At 46.5% G+C, this 20863-nt stretch overlaps 1 protein-coding gene across 7 annotated transcripts in view; it reads right to left on the bottom strand.

Annotated features, from left to right (window-relative positions):
- The window catches only part of WDR17 (WD repeat domain 17), an 85744-nt gene that overhangs the window by 1857 nt on the left and 63024 nt on the right, over positions 1–20863 (bottom strand). For 2 of the 7 annotated variants that reach the window (XM_079779392.1, XM_079779393.1), the window contains 11 exons: positions 20565–20656; positions 19490–19589; positions 17889–18028; positions 12784–12895; positions 9223–9364; positions 8825–8927; positions 7591–7692; positions 6961–7059; positions 6475–6658; positions 3110–3276; positions 110–345 (listed from right to left, as the gene is read on the bottom strand). In XM_079779392.1, coding sequence (XP_079635518.1) covers positions 3157–3276; positions 6475–6658; positions 6961–7059; positions 7591–7692; positions 8825–8927; positions 9223–9364; positions 12784–12895; positions 17889–18028; positions 19490–19589; positions 20565–20656 — 1194 coding nt within the window. In that variant the 3' untranslated portion in view covers positions 110–345; positions 3110–3156. Of the gene's footprint in view, positions 1–96; positions 1952–3109; positions 3277–6474; positions 6659–6960; positions 7060–7590; positions 7693–8824; positions 8928–9222; positions 9365–12783; positions 12896–17888; positions 18029–19489; positions 19590–20564; positions 20657–20863 lie in introns of those variants that run through there. The other 5 variants (XM_079779389.1, XM_079779390.1, XM_079779387.1 and 2 more) reach the window with 5 other exon arrangements.

The raw sequence follows: 20863 nt of genomic DNA, 5'->3' as shown, positions 1-20863 counted from the left end.
ATTAAAATTAGGGGACCGGGGACACATACATACATAACAATCTAGACAACTACATGCAGTCACATGCTATTTCAATTCAGCATGAAAGTGTTTTTCCAATTTATTTAAGTACAGATGTTTCAAAGATATGGTACAATAAGCACTTGTAGGAGTGCACTATAAACACAACTTCCATGTTACGAGTGCACTAAATAGGAAATACCGGATTTTACAAATAACGTGTGACGCGTTTACTCTATTCAGAATACCTTTGAAGACCAAAAAAGTGTCATTTTCCTAATCACAGGGACAACAAAACACAGTCATTGCTAATGCAACCACGCTCCTGAGCACATCGGGATGGTCCTGTGGAGATACATGTATGTTTCATTAATTGACTGACATAAAAGTCAGGTTTTCACACCATGTACATCATCTTGATATTGCAATATCGTGAAACACCTGGTAACGTTAGAGAGAAAAATGTTTCCCAATGCTTTTAAAATTCACTGTCTTATGAGACTTCCTTCACAAAGGCAGGTTTAAACTTGCAAAATTATTTGTCTACGCTATGGACATCTTCAAATAGTAAAATAAGCTCATATTATTTATTGGATTTCATGCATATAAAATCTAACAATGGAAAATGCTTTTACAAATTTTAAAAATTACTTTTTTTCATATTAAGGTACAATATATACAGATCGACATAGTCAAATGACATTTATAATTCTGCAAAGAATTAATAGTTAAAATTAATATTAAGGTACAGAACATGGTAGATGTCAAAGCATAACGGAATTGCACTTGAATAAGCCCAGTTTAGATTTCAGACAGAACCTGGATTACTCTCCATTGTCTTCATGTGCTACATGATTTTTTTCATATTTTATACATAAAATATTTTTTGCATTCATTAAAATACAAAATGTGATTACTTATATATGTGTAATTTAAACTCAATGATATCTTTTGAAGGAATTAAAGCAAAAAGATAGGCTTCTTTATTTAAAACAAAATAAAGAGAAATATAGTGGGACTTAGACTCATTTTGAAGTAAGGAAATTTTAGTACACTTATGCCAATTAATAAACAATTCTGAGTTATATTTATCACCAAGGGTTAAAAAATACTCAGATATACTTTATATTATCTACTGCATCTCTGAGTTGGAAACATTCTTGGTTATAATATTAAACTTTTTAATAAAATGAAATTTAATGATGAATTAGAAGTGGTCAATGTGATGGGTATTATATTATATATTGTTTTCTAAGAAGCTGTTTAAGAAAAATGTTAAAGTATTTTAAATGCAACAAATTTAAAGATAATAACCACGATTATTAGACAAAAACATCTATATTACAAATTCCGCACAACGGCTTGAGTATAAAAGTACTGTTCTTCCTGATATGCATTCATTTCATAAATTTCAAAGTCAGAATTCTAGAACAACTGAGCTACTTATGGCCATGACTCAGGCTTTTCTTTCTTATAGCTTTACTCTTTTAATTAATATTTTAAAAACCTGAATTTACATAACATATCCAAAATTTTAATATCCTACTTACAGGAAATTTACTTCAAACTAAATTTCATCAAATAAATTCAGTTATAGTTAATATATATCTATTAGAGATTATGTCAATATTACATGCATTACTGAAAATTAATATCTGTACAGACCCAGTCTCTTTTAAAAGTCAATTATCATAAAATGCAAATTCTCATACAGATGCCACCGCATTTTGGTTTTTATCCCCCCCCCCCCCAATTTTTTTCATGCTTAGATAACCGATTCCTTTATAATTGGACATTTGAATTTCAGATAGAATCCTTGGTAATGTTCCCTCCATGTGGTTCAGCTGGTTGGAGCATCATCTGTTCTTAACACCAAAAGATTGCAGGTTCGATTCCGGGTCAGGGGACATACCTAGGTTGTGGGTTTGATCCCCAGTCAGGGGGTGTAAGGCTGGCAATGGATGTATGTTTCTCTTACATTGATGTTTTTCTTTCTCTCTCCCTTCCTCTCTCTTTAAAAATCAATTAAAAAATATCCTTGGATGAGGATTAATAAAGTATTTTGACTGTGTATCTATTTATTGATATATATTAAACTTATAACTGTAAACTTTTATTAAAGACTAGGGGCCCAGTGCACGAAATTCGTGCATCGGGGGGGGGTGTCCCTCAGCCCAGCCTGCAACCTCTCCAATCTGGGATCCCTTTCAACTGGGATCGGGCCTAAACAGGCAGTCAGACATCCCTCTCACAATCCAGGACTGCTGGCGTCCAACTGCTCGCCTGCCTGCCTTCCTGATTGCCCCTAACCTCTTCTGCCTGCCAGCCTGATCACCCCCTAACCACTCCCCTGCCAGCCTGATTGCCCCTAACTGCCCTCCCCTGCAGGCCTGGTCATCCCTAACTGCTCTCCCCTGCAGGCCTGGGTCCCCTCCAACTGCCCTTCCCTGCAGGCCCGGTCGCCCCCAACTTCCCTCCTCTGCCGGCCTGGTCACCCCTAACTGCCCTCCCCTGCAGGCTTGATCGCCCCCAACTGCCCTCCCTTGCAGGCCTGGTCCCTCCCAACTGCCTTCCCCTGCTGGCCATCTTGTGGGGGCCATCTTGTGTCCACATGGGGGCAGCCATCTTGTGTGTTGGAGTGATGGTCAATTTGCATATTACTCTTTTATTAGATAGCATGAGCTAAAACTAGTGCTTTATTATTCATTAAATAGAAGACAAGGTAGGTGTCTGTGAACAGCTCAGCCCACATACCTTCCACATCAATGCCTGAGAAACCCCGTCCTTCGACTGTTCAGTAGGATTGTACTGCATTCAAGCGCTGTTCCAAGGGTTGCACCCATTCATGTCTCAACAATAAATAACTGGGTTCCTTCGGCACTTTGTGAACGTTTTATGTGCTCTTTTAGATTCAGTCCTTTATAACTCAAATATTTCCTTCCTCCCAAATATGGCTATCCTATTTTATAACGGAGACACCTATTTTTTCTCAAAAATATGTAAATATTTTACTTTTTGAAGTTAATGAATAAAATCAACTTGTTATTCCGTACTTCCCCCTATCCTCCTCCCAACCTTCAGCTCATGCGCAACAAAGGTTAATACTAACCAATGAAAGGTCTTTTAGACACAGTGAAGCCGGAGTAAAGCCTTCCATCAGAATGGGTTGAGTCGAATGCCAGTCCCTAAAGGTGAGAAGGGGTTCACCTTGGCCCACATCAGAGCATCGTTCAGGGAGATGGCGGATTTCCCATCTTCAAGGAAATACACGGGGCCCTGCACACGGTGAGAGTTGAGGAGAGAAGAGGAGTATAAATCCGCAACGTTTTGAAACAGAGACAATCCCTCCAATAGAAAACCCATGGCAGATGTTTGCACGGTGCTGACAGGAAATGAGAAAATACAGACTTGACTTTGGGTGGCGAACCCACAATACAATATACAGTGATGTATTAAACACTGTACACCTGGAACCTATATCATTGCATTAACCAATGTCACCCCAATAAATTCAATACAAATGTTAACATAAAAGTATGAGAAAATTCGTTTTTTGAATTGCTACATTTTAAAACATCTTAATGTTAAATATATCCTGATGTCTTTCAAAATAGGATTTAGTTTCATAATTTGAGATCTTTCAATACAGCAGTGTTAACAGAGATAACAGGTAATGTTAATCTGTTAAATACTGCAAAGTTACCATTTTATAAAGGCATATATGTCTCGTCATAGCCTTAAACGTACTTTATGTTTAATCATACGGCTGGGAAGTTACTCAAGCCAGAACCTCTGAACCTGCTGTGTGTGTGTGTCTGTATAATTAAAATCATGCCAAACATGTGACTTGCCAGCAGACCTATAATTTAGTTATATCAGTTAGTCCATATGTCAAGGGCAGTTCTAAAGAACTAAATGCAAAAAAATAACAACAAACAATGCCCTAACTGGTTTGGCTCAGCAGATAGAGCGTCGGCCTGCAGACTGAAGGGTCCCAGGTTCGATTCTGGTCAAGGGCATGTACCTTGGTTGCGGGCACATCCCCAGTAGGAGGTGTGCAGGAGGCAGCTGGTTGATGTTTCTCTCTCATGGATGTTTCTAACTCTCTATCCCTCTCCCTTCCTCTCTGTAAAAAATCAATAAAATATATATTAAAAAAATAATAACAACAAACAAAAAAACCTCTTTCAATCTGTATTTCCCAGCTCTGAGAAGGAAAAGCATGATTTTAAAAACACAAAAACCTTGCTTATTTAGGTTCTAAAGTTACCAGGTTTCTGAGCATGATTTCAAATAATACAGCTTGTCAACAAATTATTTTTAGACTAGAGGCCCGATGCACGAAATTCGTGCGAGGGGCTCGGACCTCGCAGCCCCGGCTTTGTCCGGAAGTTCATCCAGAAGGTTGTTCGGCTGTCCGGTCTAATTAGCATATTGTGCTGTTATTATTATAGATCTTGGAAGATCCATCATAGGAAGTAGACAGCTTCCCGTCCACGGGTCCTTGAAACCTCACAGGTGTCACCAGGCCCCTTGATTTTCTGTGGAGGCAGCAATCTCCTGGGAGGGCAGCCTCCCGCCGCCTTCATGGGTGAGGCACTTCGCGGGGTGGGGCAGAGGTGACGCAGCACACCCACCGCTCAACTGGTCTCTCGGGAGCGGGAGGGGGAAGAGCCGGAGGAGGAGAAAGCAGCGTGAAGGCATCACAGGGTGGACACGGCACCCGCGTGCAGAGGGCACCGGGGTACAGGCTGGCACTGCGTGTGCGCTCCTCAGCGTATGTTACCTGCTGGCCCCTGTGCTTCTGATCCCTGAACGTCAGTCCTAATGAGCACATGTGCACTGTGTCCTGCCTGCTGTCGGACACACTGTGTGCCCCGAAGACTTGGCCTGAGTGTCAAGGACACAGGGGCTAGGGCTTACATTAGCAGTGGCCATTTGTTTGGAGAGGACATCTCCCCAAACACCTTCTCCGCTGGCCTGGAGGTTAGCGTTAGAGATGTGAGTACCACCCCCCATCAGGATGTGAGAACCGACTCACGCACCTGTGACTGTGCCTGCGAGGTGGAGCTGTGGTCTCCCAGAGCATTTCACGGGGACTCAGCTTCACTTCCAGGGGCACCTACCCCTGGTCCTGGCTCTGGGGCGATGAAGGCCTCTCTCTTTTCGGGAGGTAACTGCCCTCCCGCCCCCTGGTGTGCACTGGCAGGCCCGGCAATCATTCTCCATCGCTACCCCACTGGACAGTAGGGACCATTCTTAGGAACTGAGCCATCCCTCATGATTGACCCTAATCATTGTTAGTTGCTGAACAGTTCAGTACGTCAATATAAGAACATGCATACTATGTCAATCATATCCATCTATGAGTTTATAATTGTTTTCTTTGTGTTTATAAGGTACAACTGGAGACTATGCAGTCACATTTAACTGGCTATAACAATCTACACCAGTGGTTCTCAACCTTTCTAATGTTGTGACCCTTTAATACAGTTCCTCGTGTTGTGGTGACCCCAACCATAAAATTATTTTTGTTGCTACTTCATAACTGTAATTTTGCTACTGTTATTAATCTTTATGTAAATATCTGTGTTTTCTGATGGTCTTAGGCTCTACAGCAGTGGTTCTCAACCTGTGGGTCGCGAACCTGTGGGTTGAGAACCGCTAGCAGGGTCGCCTAAGACAATCAGAAAACACAGATATTTACATTATGATTCATAACAGAAGCAAAATTACAGTTATGAAGTAGCAACGAAAATAATTTTATGGTTGGGGGTCACCACATGAGGAACTGTATTAAAGGGTTGCGGCATTAGAAAGGGTGAGAACCACTGATCTACATTAATAAAAGAGAAAGATGCAAATTGACCGTACCTTCACAACACCCACCAGCCAATCAGGAGTATGCAAATTAACCCAACAAAGATGGCAGGTTAATTTGCATACACGGGGGTCGAGCGGCGGGGGCGGGACGTAGGCGTTCTGCACCACCCCAGCCGCTCCTGGCCTCTGGGCAGCGTGGGAGGTCAGAAAGGCGGCTCCGGCCGTAGCGAAGGCAGTGCCTGCAGCCAGGGGAAGGAAGGCCCATTCTTGCACGAATCTTCGTGCATTGGGCCTCTAGTTTGTCATGATGATTGTGGACTGTCTCTCTTATGTAATGTCCCCGAGGACAGGATCTGTATGTATTTTAAGATATTTGTCACTGAGTAGACACATCATTTGCCTGTTACGTGGGTTCCTACTATGACAACAGCACCAGCAGCAGGACTCTCTGAGTTTATTTTAAGGGGAGAGAGACCATCTGTATAACCCTGGAAGCCTGGGGGGGTCTTCTGGCTGGGCCTCAGGCCTCCGGATTGGCACCTACGTTTCATCAGATTACAGTTATTTTAGAATCACATTTCAAAAAAATGATGACACAAATAAGAGGATGGAAATAAGATGCGTAAATTTCTGCCCGCTGTTAGACAGTACCTGGATTTTTAGCCCCGTGAGACAAGAGATGTGAGCATCAGAATGGCTGGGAAGGTGGGACCCCGTCACATAGTCCGGCCCAACCATCCCTCTGAGCGGCTCGGCCTGCAGTCTCTGGAGTAGGGCTGCGTGCACCCTTCTCTGTGACTCGGAAGCCGGCATGTAGGGAGAGTCCTCTGAGGATCTGTATTGTCAACACACATGGCATTTCCATGTTTGCAAAATCTCAGAATGATTCAGGCTTAGATTAGAAACAGTCCCGATGACTTTTTAGCCCCCCTTCATAAATGATGCCAAATCAATTTTAGACTCAATTTACAGTAAACATGAAGGACTTTAAAAAAGGCAGCATTGTAAATGATTACTGAACATCTGCCAAACAAACCAAGAGTCCTTCTTTTGCTAGCGTGAATAACGACAACCTGCATTCTGAACGAGCCTGTCCATGATACTAAGGGTTCCCGTTCTTATGTCAGATTCACTCACGGGGGGATGGGCAGCGTGCAGGCTCTCCACGCCTCCAGCTCCTCAGAGAGGCGCTCGATGGTCAAAGGCACGGACACCTCCCGACGTTTCAATAGCTGACTGCAACGTGAGAAAGAAATTAACCGCTGACATCGAAGACAAAGACACCAGAAAAGCAAATAACTGCAATTTTAGATTTAACAACTACTGTTCAAAAATGTATGTGTATACCTGAATGTGTGTGTGTGTGTGTGTGTGTGTGTGTGTGTGTGTGTGCGCGCGCCTGCTCACTGTGTAGTTCGCCTGTAAGTGCTGGTGAGTCATAGCTGGTCCACAGCTGTGGGCTGGGTGACAGTCTGAGGAGTGAGGGATGGATACAGGAGCTGCATAATGTATGGAGGACGGTTCGAGAAGCCAAGCTCTGCTGACTGATGGCCACGCACAGCGTCTGTACGGTACAGTGTGTGTTTGCACTAAAATGAATGTTGGGAGTAAGAAAGCGAGCAGGAGAGCGGGCGGACAATGTCAGCTAGCAGGGAGGACTGGGGTGCAGCTGCATTCTCTACAGACAGCTGTGCCAAGCGGCAGGGCCCGCAGTGTTGGGGACCCGGTTCAGTGAAGAGGCCTGTCCTCCCCCGCAGGGCTGCTCACCTCGTGTACTCGTAGAGCGCGGGGACGATGCTCGCGTACTGTCTCCTGGCGGCCAGCAGCGCGCCCGCGTAGCCACTGAGGATGAGCAGCTCGTTCCGCGCTCTGCGGGGGAAGATCGTTCGGTTTAAGAAGTCCACACCTTGAAGTCTGGAACATCATTCTCATCTGTAGTGACTGTACTTGTGTCTCTCTATTCTAATGGGTGACACTGACAGCAAACTCTGTTTAGAAAATTTCCTAAACTCGAGGATGTTGCCTTCATCAGGTAACTCAGCCAGGCATTGTGCTATGACAAATTCGGGTCAAAACACAGATCTTCAACGTCATCTCACTCTCGCCTTCTTGTTTTTCTCTGTTGCTCCGCTGCTTCTTCATGTGCTCGCTCCCTCAGGAACTCCTGGGTCAGATTAGGAATCCCTGGTCCGTGGACTGCTCACCCACCACCTTCCTGCCCAGGATCTGCCACGCGTGCAGCCACAGCTTCATCTTCCCACACGGGCATCAAGCGAAAGGGGCCCAAGGCCTCTAGCACAGATTATCCACAGTCTCAGGACCTCAGCCACATGGAACAGTGACCTTAAACCAGGGCGGGGGACCTCTGGCCCGCGGGTTGTGTGAGGCCTGTGAAATCATTTGGTCTGGCCCTGCCAATGCATTAGGGGTGAGTTAATTAAATGTTTGACCAAATAGAGCAGGCTAATTTTAAAGTTGATACTTTAATGTGGCCCACGAATGAGGTCATGAATATCCAACTGGACCTGGCAGAGAAGGTTCCCCACCTCTGCTTTAAATGACACCTGTTTCCGGGGGCGGCGTTACCTTTGATGTCCTAGCCCTTTCACTTCTTCCCCAACCCAGCACACTTTGTACACATGGAGAGTTAACAGATAAGATCAGATCATCAGTTTCTCAGGACTTTGAGGTCCAAAGCCACCAAAAAGCTTTAAATTAGCCCTATTTGAACCTGGTGTGTATGTGTATATGTGTGTGTTCATACATACATAAACATACAAACACTATTAGTAAAGGAGGCCACGAAGATTTATGATTTCTGGTTCAAATTGACCTCTGCATTTTTTTCTTAAGATGACAACAGATAAAAACATAATTTTTTTCTACATGTCCTTCTACCTGTCCAAGATGATCTTATTTCTTGATCTAAACACCAAAACTCGCAGAGCCACCGTGAAACACCATGTGGCTGCAGTGATGGATTCTGGGGAAAGGTACTCACTTGGTACACGTGTGCAGGAGTAACTTTTCAGTACGAATGTAACTCAGCAGGTCAAGAACGGGATAAATGGTATCCAAAGTCCAATCTGATCTACTGATGTGTTCTGGCAAAACAGAACCAAGTAAAGAGTCTCTAAGTAACGGTATTCATGTCTGCTCACCCACGGTTGAACCCATGTGATCAGCTCCCTTCTAGCGAATCCTCTGTCCCTGGGATCAGACCGCAGGCATGCATTTGCCCACCGACCCTCTCCCAGGACCCACACCATGTGGTCAGCGGTGTCTTTTCTTTCTCAAGGTGGGGTGGCTAGTGCTTGATGGGAAAGCTTTTTAGCAGTATGAATGAAAACATGAAGTAAATGAGTAGATTTTAAATGTCTGCACCAACTAAACACTCACCTTTGACGAAGTCAATGCCAACAGGAAGGGCTTTCTCAGGTTCTGGACTTAACAAGAAATACTTTACAGCTTCAAACACACGGCCATCCGCGTGCGCTGTCTCCGCTAACTGCATACATTCTTCTACGGTGGGCAGCTTGCACTAGAAAATAACCGGGTTGAGGACAATATCACCAAAATGTGCAGGGACAGAAGTAACAGTGTAAGTACTAAATCAGTTCCATGTTTATTTCTTCTGAAAGTTGCTCAAAATAGAGGTGAATAAAATAACTTGTACTGAGATATATTTATGAAACTATCTTGAAGGTATAATAATAATAGCAATAATAATGAATAATAATAAATAGGATGTTGCCCAAGAGTCAGCGGTTTTTAGCACACATGACCTAATAAAAGAGGGGGAGTGAACTGCCTGGGCTGTGACATCGGAACTAGTGCCTGCAGCTGTAATTTAGGGGAAATGCTGAGGTTAGTCATTTTAGAACAAAGATGCTGACCATTATAAGGAGCTACACGGCACGCTCTCCCATGCCCTGTACACAATACGTCCATGTCACGTGGCCCCTGAGACAAAGCAGCTTCATTTCAGCAGAAAGGCAGACACTGTACAAGCCCTACAAGTTTAGCCTTGCCGTTGGGAAACCCCACACCGTGTGGGGTGGAGCCTACGGATGCCATCACCGCAGCGGGAAAGGCCGCACTCCCCACGGTCTCCGTTTTTAAAAACCCGGTTCGCACTGCGTCTGTTCCTCCCGCAGGGGAGTTCTGCTTCCGTAACGAGGCAGGCATTGCGTTATCTCCTGCATCACATTCCAACAACGTCCGTGGTTGGGTCAGCTAAATCGTTTAACTTTGCCCTAACCGGTGTGGCTCAGTGGATAGAGCATCGGCCTGCGGACTGAAAGGTCCCAGGTTCGATTCCGGTCAAGGGCATGTACCTCGGTTGCGGGCACATCCCCAGTGGGGAGTGTACAGGAGGCAGCTGATCGATGTTTCTCTCTCATCGATGTTTCTAACTATCCCTCTCCCTTCCTCTCTGTAAAAAATCAATAAAATAGATTAAAAAAAAATAAATTGTTGAAGTTTGTCGGTTAGTTTCTGAGTGACACTGATAAATGGCTTGATGCTCTGGCTCTCAGCACTCTGGCCACCACGGCATGAGCTGCCACAGCAAGAAACGGTTTGTGCTGTGACTCAGGAAAGTGTGGCTCACCCCCGTCTCTTCTCCGTGGGCACCTGCCGCCCTCCTCCCCTCACTTTTCTCTTATGTCCCCTTAAGTTACTGAAAAGGTTTATTCACTTTGCTTACTTACTAGCGAATTTACTCAATAGTTTCGTATTTTCTGTTGTTTAAAAATTAGGTATATTTAACATTAAAGATCACTCAACCTCTCAGAAAAATCACCACAAACTACAATCCAGGAGTTCTCATGTGTGTGACATCTCGTATTGTTTCCCATCCCTACTCACTAAATGACAGTTACGCATCGAGCAACTCCTTGCGCTTGGTCCTGAGCCTGGCTAGATCAGAAAGGCTCCTGCGCTTGAGGAAAGCTCAGAGAGCAGGGGGGATGCACCCCTGTACCCCATCAGCATCTACAGACTCAGGCGGCCGACCTTCCCCACTGCCACGCGCGTCTATCGCCGCAAACCGCGCCTATCAACTCTTGTCGCCCACTGTTAAAATCAGACTTGTTAGCGACCTCTCTGGGTTAGTAAGAAGATTATGGTAACTTAAATTTGTAAATATTCCATGCATCGGGAAGAAATGGGGATGGTTTCCGTTTTGGAGGCGTGGCAGTTAACGGGTAAAACAGTGGCCCCCATGTAGATGTCCCACTCAAATAGGGCACGACAGGAGGAGTAAGGCGATCACCCCTGCGGTTCTTGTCGTATCTTAAAATTCCGGAAGTTGTATGAGTAACATAATATTTGAATATATCATTGTTTGTACTACTCGTGAAGCTGTCCAGTTAGTCACCTCTTCACACATACTAGCGAGTCTTTCTGAAGTGCTGTTGATGGAGTCTGGCGAGAGAGTAATTACGTTCTCTGGAATGTGCGGTGAAGACTTGGTGGAGACCTGCTCGCCCCTCCGGCCCGTCATTAACAGCTGTGATCGTCAGTGCTGATCTCCCCACGCCTCCACATGGCGCCTGCCCCTCCTGGCCCAGGGACATGCATGCTCCTGTGCACCCAGACACTGCGCAGCCCATGGAAAGCGCGCCTGCACACAACATCCCTCTCCCTCCCGGGTGCGGCTCATTTCCACAGAAACCAGTTTTCATTGTCATGTTTATGAAAGCAAAGCACAGCTCACTGAAAGTGAGTCAGGGAAGACGAAGCGTGTGAGGAAGTTAAAATCACTCTTCTCACAACCCACTGGTAACTCAACATTTATCTTTTCACAAGTGTTTTCTCTGATATTACACAAACACACTCACAAACACACACACACTCACACTCACAAACATACTCACAAACACATTCACACACACTCTCACACTCTCACACACTCTCACAAACACACACATTCACACACACACTCTCACACTCACAAACACTCAAAAACACACACATTCACACATACTCACACTCACAGTCACACACTCTCACAAACACACATTCTCACACTCACAGACACACACACACACACACACACACACACACACTTGGTTTATCTCTATTAACACAATACTCAGTAAGTACCCATTATTGAATGAATAGGGCCACTCACACTGGGGGGAAAATCAAGGTTCGTATAAGTAAAAAATCGTTGTTATTTTTAAAGTTGAAAATGAGAACATTTTTTACTTTTATCTTTTTCTCAAAAGATCTTCTTAAATACGCCATGCAGTCATTTTCAAAATGAAAATCATGTGGCACGTGCATAGTGTCATAATCTGCTTTTTACTTGTGTTACAGCCAACGAATGTCAATAAAAACAGAACTTCAAGATCTTTTTAATGCATTAGTAGCACTAAAATACAGAAATGTCCTACAAGTTACATACACATATAACCTCTCTACTGTGGAACATTTGGGTTGTTTTATTTATAATCTTGGTACATAAATTCCTATATTTTGCAAAGGAGCGTTCTTTTAAAGCGCTTACAAAAAATGCAGGCACATTTCATTATACGTTATCAATTCTTTCAAAGACCTCAAATGGTCTACTTTTAAAAGTTGGCATCCGTGAACCTCGAGTGCAAAGGGGGGCAGTGGGGAGGACTGGGGCCGGGGCAGGCATGTTGAGGCTGGTGGTCTCGCCCACCATTAACTCACGTAGGCAACAGCTCCCTTCCCTCCTCTGCGCTCACTCTCTTTATGCAACAGGAACAACATCCCCTGCTTTGCAGGGTTCCGTGAGGACAGAGTGAAACACAAACACATGTGAACATTGAGAAGAGGTCCACCACAGAGCAGAAGCGTGATCAAAGTCACGTAGGGTCGTGTTTGTTGTACATACAAGGGCCCCAGGGAGAGCAGACCTTAGCTTCCCTGCCTGCATCCACCCCTGAACCTGAAATGAGTTCAGTCACGCGCTGCGTCCCCAACTACCTTCTCACGGAGATCGATCATCTCCTCCTCGCAGCCTGGGTAGAAGGCACAGAGCTTCACCAGCTGAAGTTCATTATCGGGAATCATCAGGAGCAGATCAGCTGCCAAATTCCTGGTCGCATAACAAAAGGGGAAACGCCCATGAGAACAACAAGCCACACACAACACCAGAGCCATGTCGGAGGAAGGAGACTCAGGATTCCTTCCACGCCGTCCTAGCTGCGCACAGCACTGACCTCCTGCTCAATCAGCTCCTCGGCACAGATCCCAGGGACCCAAGGGCGGGGGAAAAAACGTGTGATGAAATGCCTAAACAGTTCTTTTTAAAAACATGTTCTTATTGATTTCAGAGCGAGGAAGAGAAAGGGAGGGAGTCATGGATCGGCTGCCTCCTGCACGCCCCCTGCTGGGGACCGAGCCTGCCACCCAGGCATGTGCCTTGACCTGGGAATCAAACCCTGACCTCCTGGTTCAAGGGTCAACGCTCAACCACTTAGCACCACCGGCCAGGCTCTAAATCTAAATAGTTTTTAAAGCTCTGAACAGAGTCTTCACATACTCACAATTGGTCCTGTCACTATATAATAATTGCCTGATCACACCGAGTGGAATTAGGTCTGTGCTTTGGAATGAATTACAGGCTGTGAAGTGAATGCTCGCCAGCCGTGGACAAGGGTGTCACTCATTGGAGCACTTAGGTTACGTTTAGAAGCTGGGCATTCGGCCTACCTGTGAAACGTTAGGGCAGTGGTCGGCAAACTCATTAGTCAACAGAGCCAAATATCAACAGTACAACGACTGAAATTTCTTCTGAGAGCCAAATTTTTTAAACTTAAACTTCTTCTAACGCCACTTCTTCAAAATAGACTCGCCCAGGCCGTGGTATTTTGTGGAAGAGCCACACTCAAGGGGCCAAAGAGCCGCATGTGGCTCGCGAGCCACAGTTTGCCGACCACTGCATTAGGGGAAGTCGCACACAAATGCAGTTTTCTGATTTACATTTTTCAAGATGTGATCAATGGAATAAATCACTTTAAAAACTAAGGTGTGTAAGAAACTGCATGTACAGCAGCTTTACATTAAAAATAGTGTGTGTTTTTTGTGTGCAGCTGGTATGGCTCAGTGGTTGAGCATTGACCTATGAACCAGGAGGTCACGGTTTGATTCCTGGTCAGGGCACATGCCCAGGTTGTGGGCTTGATCCACAGTAGGGGGTGTGCAGGAGGCAGCTGATCAATGATTCTCTTTCATCATTGATGTTTCTATCACCCTCTCCCTCTCCCTTCCTCTCTGAAATCAATAAAAATATATTTTAAAAAATAAAAAAGTATTTTTTATAAAATTCTTTTCTAAAATCACTAGATGAAGAGTTTTTGGTTGCATGCATCATAACTGAGAAAACACTAATTTTCATAGTTTGAGATGTTATTATTCCACTTTCAAGAAACTGATAAACATTCAGCACGACCTTAGAAGAGGCGATACTTCAAGTGCGAATTAGGAAGGGTGTGCTGCGGGCTGAGACAAACCCTCCTTCCCCTCTGTGTGAAGCCTTCAGGGAAATCTAGATCGGCCATTGATGTGAACGAGCTATTTTTAAAACATTAGGAGATATTTAATCAAGAATATAGTGAGCACAGAACAACAATAGAGATAATTTGTTGTGTCTGATTTTCTATTATCATTGTAGAGGTAAATCTTTGAATATGTTTACAATTTCCAAATTAGAGTAATTCATCTGTTCTTGCTAAAATTATGAATGACTTTGTTTTCTGACACTAACATTTAATAGCAGTTTTCAATAATGTCCATGAGAATATAGAAATTACTTGCTTTTATAATGTATAAAATTGCCACCCTAAAATTCTACTCAAACTTCTATCAACTACAGACAAAAAAAATCTGTATTGAATTATATCCTGATACAGTAAAATGTACAGCGATGCTATCTAATTTTATCCACTCGTTAGGTGAAATCACTATTTACTGAAAATTTAGTAAACCATATTACAAGTAATGATATGGACCAAATAAATGATCTAACCTCTTAAATTTCACTATCAGAACAGGCATTTTAATTTGCTTAGCTGAATTAGCTATTATTTTATATTGTAGAGAGCCACCGTTCACTTATACACCTTTAGGTATAAAACCACAGTGCTTTTGTGCCTAGGTCAGTGGTCGGCAAACTCATTAGTCAACAGAGCCAAATATCAACAGTACAATCACTGAAATTTCTTTTGAGAGCCCAAAACCGACTTCTGCGCATGGGCCACGAAGTTTCAATAGCACTGTATGTGCGCGCCCGCACGTGGTATTTTGTGGAAGAGCCACACTCAAGAGGCCAAAGAGCCGCATGTGGCTCGCAAGACACGGTTTGCCGACCACTGGCCTAGGTTATAGGAACTTTTGTCATTCCTCTATAGTTAGGTTTTATATGCTATAAATTGTGGAAATAAGTTGGCATTCTATAAGACAACGTGAAAATAGTTAATGATAATTTCTTAATATAGAGTTGGTGTCCCAATAATGTAGAATATAAACATTTAATTAAGCAGTTTCTATAAAAGCAGATGGTACCTGTATTCATCGGATGGAAAGCTAGAAAGAGAACAATTCTGGATATGAATACCAGAGACAGGCAATGCGACCCCAGCAGCAGCCAGCTTTAACCAACAAACAGACATGTGAAGGGCTCTTGGTTCAGGAAGTTACACACATTCTATGGAGATGCTGCTGCTCTCTTAATTACTCTTTAAAATCCGTGGAGCTCTACTACTAATAGCCACTGGACTTACAGATCCCCTTCCCGGGAATAACCCGATCAGCATCACCTATTTCGGAATTTGAACGTTGCCCTGGTTTTCGGCACACATATCTACATATAGATGGGTATATACAGGAAGAACTCCTGGGGGAGTTCCGGGGAAACAGGCGTTTGTTTTATATTAAAAGCACCTAAGTAAGATATATAGTCAGTTGAAAGATTTTTAAAACTATTTTAAATTCAGTATCTATTCCTGTTTGCTTTTTTTGTTGTTGCTTTCACATAAACACACACACACACACACACATGCACACACACATGCACGCACACACACACACGCACACACACACACACGCACACACCACGTTTCCTTAGATTGGATGCTGACTTTAGCATGGAGGCAGTCACCTCTCAGAACAGACCTCATGCTTCGGGATGGGTCTGAGGGGAGCCACGTGACTAGGTGACTGGCCACTGCAGTTCTCCACCGAGGGAAACCTGGGTCTCTCAAAGGGTCAGCATTACACACACCGATGGGGGCGGGGGGGGGGGGAACCACGGCGTGCTGGTGGGGGAAGAGGCTCTTCTACCCCCGCGCCATGTGGGTCACAGAGAACAGCTCTGGGGTGCCCGGCTCACTCGAGAGCTCCCACGTGCGGACGGAAAGGGAGGTGGATGGTGTTGCCTGAGTGAGCCCCCACAGGAGGCGGGCCAGTGTGATGGCTGCTGCAGTCTGCATGTGTGTGCCCCCAAATTCACACGTGGAAACCAACCCCCTAAGGAGATGGTACTTGGAGGTCAGGCCTTTGGAAGGTGCTCAGGTCAGGAGGGCAGAGCCGGCCTGAACGGGACTGGTGCCCTCACAGACGAGGCCACAGAGAGGCCCCCTCCCCCTGGGACACAGTGGAAGATGCCAGCTGTTAACCAGGAGGCCGGCTCCATCGGACACCCAGTCCGTGAGCACCTGAATTTGAAGGTCTCAGCTTCCAGATCCCTGAGAAATGCCTTTCTGTTGTTCAAAGCCACCGGGGTGTTTGTTACAGCAGCAGAACTGACTGAGACGCTGGGACAGTGCCCGCTCTGGAGACCATTCATGTGGCCTTGAACCCTGGCTCTCACCGCGCTGAGGCCGAGGCCAATCTGAGAGCTCATCTTAAGGGGGCGCGTGTGCAAGGGGTGTACAGCGGGGCGAGGTCAAAGCCCCAGCAAACAAGCTTATCCAAACGTCTTGAGGCGCTAAGTACTTTGGTGAGAGAGAAGATTAAAGTCTAAAACCATCTTTATTCAACACATACCGTCTGAGTGACAGCATCAGCCTCGTCTTTCCTAAAAGTCCCTCCCTCACGAAGGGGGGTCGGCCCCGAGGACAGGGCTCTGCAGAGGGGAGTGGGAGCCCATTGGACGGGGAAGCCCAGGTCGCCCCCGCCACTTCCCAGGGTCTGTCTCCCACAGTAATGGCCTGTGCCAAGCCCCCGGGAAATCATCTTCGTTATTCCTCTCCATTGGAAAAGTGACTTTCTTTTCCAACCTCAAACCAAGACACAGGGTCTGACAAGGAGGAGCGGGGGTGCACAATTTGACATGTGGGAATGTGTGGTCCTGATAATCTTAAGATGCACACGTTATTGTCTCCCGATGCCTTACGGCTTGGAGTACCATGACCTTACAGCTGGGCCACTTCGGGATGCGCCCCGGTAGATTCCATTCCACAACCATTACTTCATTCTCCCACCCCCTTTCCTCTCACAATCTTACCTTTTACTGAAAAAGGAGACCCTGCATTGTTTATCCCTGCTCTCAGAAAAGATGCTTCCTGTTATTGAGCAATACAAAGAACGTTTGTGGTAGGTTTTTATAAATGTTCCTTACCAGATTAAGTACATTTCTTTTTATTCCTCATTTAAGAGATTTTAATACGATTATTATACATCAATACTGTTATCGAATGACTTCCTGTATCTTTGGGACAATAGTATGATTTTTCTATGTTATTCCATTAATGAGGTAAACTATATTAATTGTATTTCTAAAGTTATCCAACTTTATCTCTCTGGTTTAAAGGCAAGTTACCCTTGATTCTTTCTATGTGGGACTGACCGACTAGCTAAATATTTGGTTCCAGATTTCTGCATCCATGCTCATGAGTGAGATTCTCTGCCAGTTTTCCTTTTTGTACTGTCCTGGTCCAGTTCAGGTATCAAATATATATTAGCTTCTGATAATAAGGAAAAAATAGGACACCCTGCATACGCCCAACATGTGATCAAATGCGACTTGCAAGACTGAAAAGATGCATTCCATCACCATAAAATTCTTCTTTACATTTTGAAGCTCTTACCACATTGGGATCATCATGCATTTTCTGGCCAACAATTCCAGGGCGTAGTGGGTGGCTGGGGCTGCCGCCTCGCCCAGGACCGTGCCCACGCAGACCGCCAGCTCCAGCTCGTTCCCGCGGAGCAGGGATGCCATGGCCAGCTTGCCAGGGAGAAACAACGGCCTCGGGTCAGAGACACACGCGGGGCAGGCACCGCTCCCGCCACGCTCAGGAAGCACCAGGGTGCATTGGCCGACACTCAGTCATTCTCACAGAACACTGCGTGCACTATTTCTACCCAGTACGGAGGCATGACTGCAATTTCAAGTGGAAAAGCTGATAAAGGGCACACAGGAAATACTCTCTAAGGTTAGAATTTAAGAATTTAGAGCACTTGCTCATATTTTTGTAATTAATAACAGTCTCTCTGTAATATCCTCAATATGTCCTTCAGTTTCTATCAGAAAAAAAATGTAAATTATCGCCCTAACCGGTTTGGCTCAGTGGATAGAGCATCGGCCTGCGGACTAAAGGGTCCCAGGTTCGATTCCAGTCAAGGGCATGTACCTTGGTTGCGGGCACATCCCCCGTAGGGGGTGTGCAAGAGGCAGCTGATAGATGTTTCTCTCTCATGGATGTTTCTAACTCTCTATCCCTCTCCCTTCCTCTCTGTAAAAAATCTATAAAATATATATATTTTTTAAAAATGTAAATTATTTTTTTAAATAAATTCTTATTGATTTCAGAGAGGAAGGGAGAAGGAGACAGAAACATCAGTGATGAGAGAGAATCATGGATTGGCTGCCTCCTGCACGCCCCACACTGGGGATCAAGCCTACAACCTGGGCATGTGCCCTTGACTGGGAATCGAACCCTGACCTCCTGGTTCATGGGTCAACGCTCACCCACTGAGCCATCTGGCAGGGCAAAAGTGCCGGTTCTTAAAAGCTTCATAAATAGTGTACGATGAGTATCAACTCTCCCCTGAAGCCAGTGTTCTAAGGAGCCAGGAGCCCCAAGTCTGCATCTGTACTTAGGACTTCCCTGATTCCATTAGTGGGGCCAGTGGGGACACACTAGGCCCGTGGTCGGCAAACCGCGGCTCGCGAGCCACATGCGGCTCTTTGGCCCCTTGAGTGTGGCTCTTCCACAAAATACCACGGCCTGGGCGAGCCTATTTTGAAGAAGTGGCGTTAGAAGAAGTTTAAGTTTAAAAAATGTGGCTCTCAAAAGAAATTCCAATCGTTGTGCTGTTGATATTTGGCTCTGTTGACTAATGAGTTTGCCGACCACTGTTCTAAGAGTGTAACCGGTGAAGAACATGCTGAAGGAAAACAAGATCTTCCACACGTCAGGGACGGAGTCCGAGTGCAGCCACTTCCCCTTTGCCACCTCCTGCTTCTCCCCTATGACAGACACTGCAGGCCGGCTCGTCGCAATAGCAGCTTGTGACGGAATGTAAAATGTGAGGGCAGAGCTCGGGTCTGGGGAGTGTCACCCTGGGGCGTGGAAAGCATGCAGACCCGGATATGACTCAGAGGTCAGCCCGCGGTCCCTCAGACACCCGCCCTTTCCCTCACATGCCCCCCACTCCCCCCCCCCCCCCACAACGCTGGCTGTACCTCCACGTTGTCCACGGCCAGGTGGCAGCAGGCGGCCCGCACGGCCCGGCCGCCCTGGGAGTGCCACTCTGCCAGCCGCGTGCTCGCCGCGTGCAGGAGCCTCGGGAGAAGAGGGGACACCCCAGATCAGCAGGCGCCCCGGGAGGGGCCCCGCGCCCTGTGTCACGGGCTGGTGAGCGGATCGGAGGGACCCAGCTGGACACCCGTGACTTAGGCAGGAAGCCGGACTGGGGGAGAAATCAGGAAAGCCGTCTCCCTTAGCAGATGAGCTGACCAGTCCCCCAAACGTCAGAAAAAAGCCTGGCTTTCAGTCTGCCCCCCTCTGGACTCAGTCAGGCCTCGGCCACAGGGGCGGTCACCCTGAAGAGCTGAGGCGGGACTGGACTTTCCACCGTGCAGGTGGGGACGGGCTGGGAGTGTGTCGGGGCTGCAAGAGGCAGGAGTGGGGGGCAGAGGGCAGCCGCCAGGACCAGGAGGACACACTGGTCCCCAGCACAGCGCTGCTGGCACCCGATGACCCTGTACCCAGTAAGGGTCCTGAACCTCCAACACCCCCTTTTCTAGGGCGAAACGGGAGCCACGAGGAGAGGAGGAAGGCCGGCGACGAGATTGGGGAAGGGAAGAACCTGGAGAATTCTAATCCCCTTGCTTTTGCAAACGTGACTCTTTGGACTTTTTCTTTGCAAGAGGCTGACATGTCATTCTGGACACTAACACGGGCCCTGGGGTGATGACCGAGGCCACCGGGGCACGGTCCGCACCGACTGCAGGGAACATGGGTGAGCCCACCCCCTGCTCCCCAGGCTGGCTCTGCTTCAGGACATGGGGTGCTGGCCGTGCAGCCTCCCCGCGGAAACCCGCTGGCCTTTCCGGAGGCCCACGTGTGTCTAGGCCGCCCACGTGGCTGGCATGTCCCGTGCACCGGGGCGGAGCTGCCACGGACCCCCATCCGGAGGGAATGCAGGGGGGCCTGAGCCAGCCACGTCCTCTGTGGGCACAGGAAGGTGGGCGACGGGCCTGCAGTGCCCTGAAGGGGAACCCCATAGAAAACATGGCCCCCAGCACAGCCGCTCACTCGGTGAAGTCCTCCCCGCGGGCGTCCTCAGGCCTCGAGGCCCCGGGCGGGGTGGGGGCTCGGCAGGTTTGCATGTTTCCCTCACACGCAGCCTGGAGTGGAAGGAAAACCCTCGTTACTCCGTTTACAAAGTAATCTTTACTGTTGGGAGCATTACAGATGCTCCCTTCTCCCCCTCCCCCACTGAGCCCTCCTCCCACTCCCTACTCCTCCCCGGGCCTTCACCGCACCATTCCTTTTTGTGTTTTGTTAATCCTCATCCGAGAATATTTTTTCCCCATTGATTTTTAGAGAGAGGG

This window comes from Cnephaeus nilssonii, assembly GCF_951640355.1.
Source record: "Cnephaeus nilssonii genome assembly, chromosome: 8".
Classification (NCBI taxonomy): domain Eukaryota; kingdom Metazoa; phylum Chordata; class Mammalia; order Chiroptera; family Vespertilionidae; genus Cnephaeus; species Cnephaeus nilssonii.
Note: the sequence above shows the minus strand (reverse complement) of the source record. Positions and strands in the feature narration are given on the sequence as shown.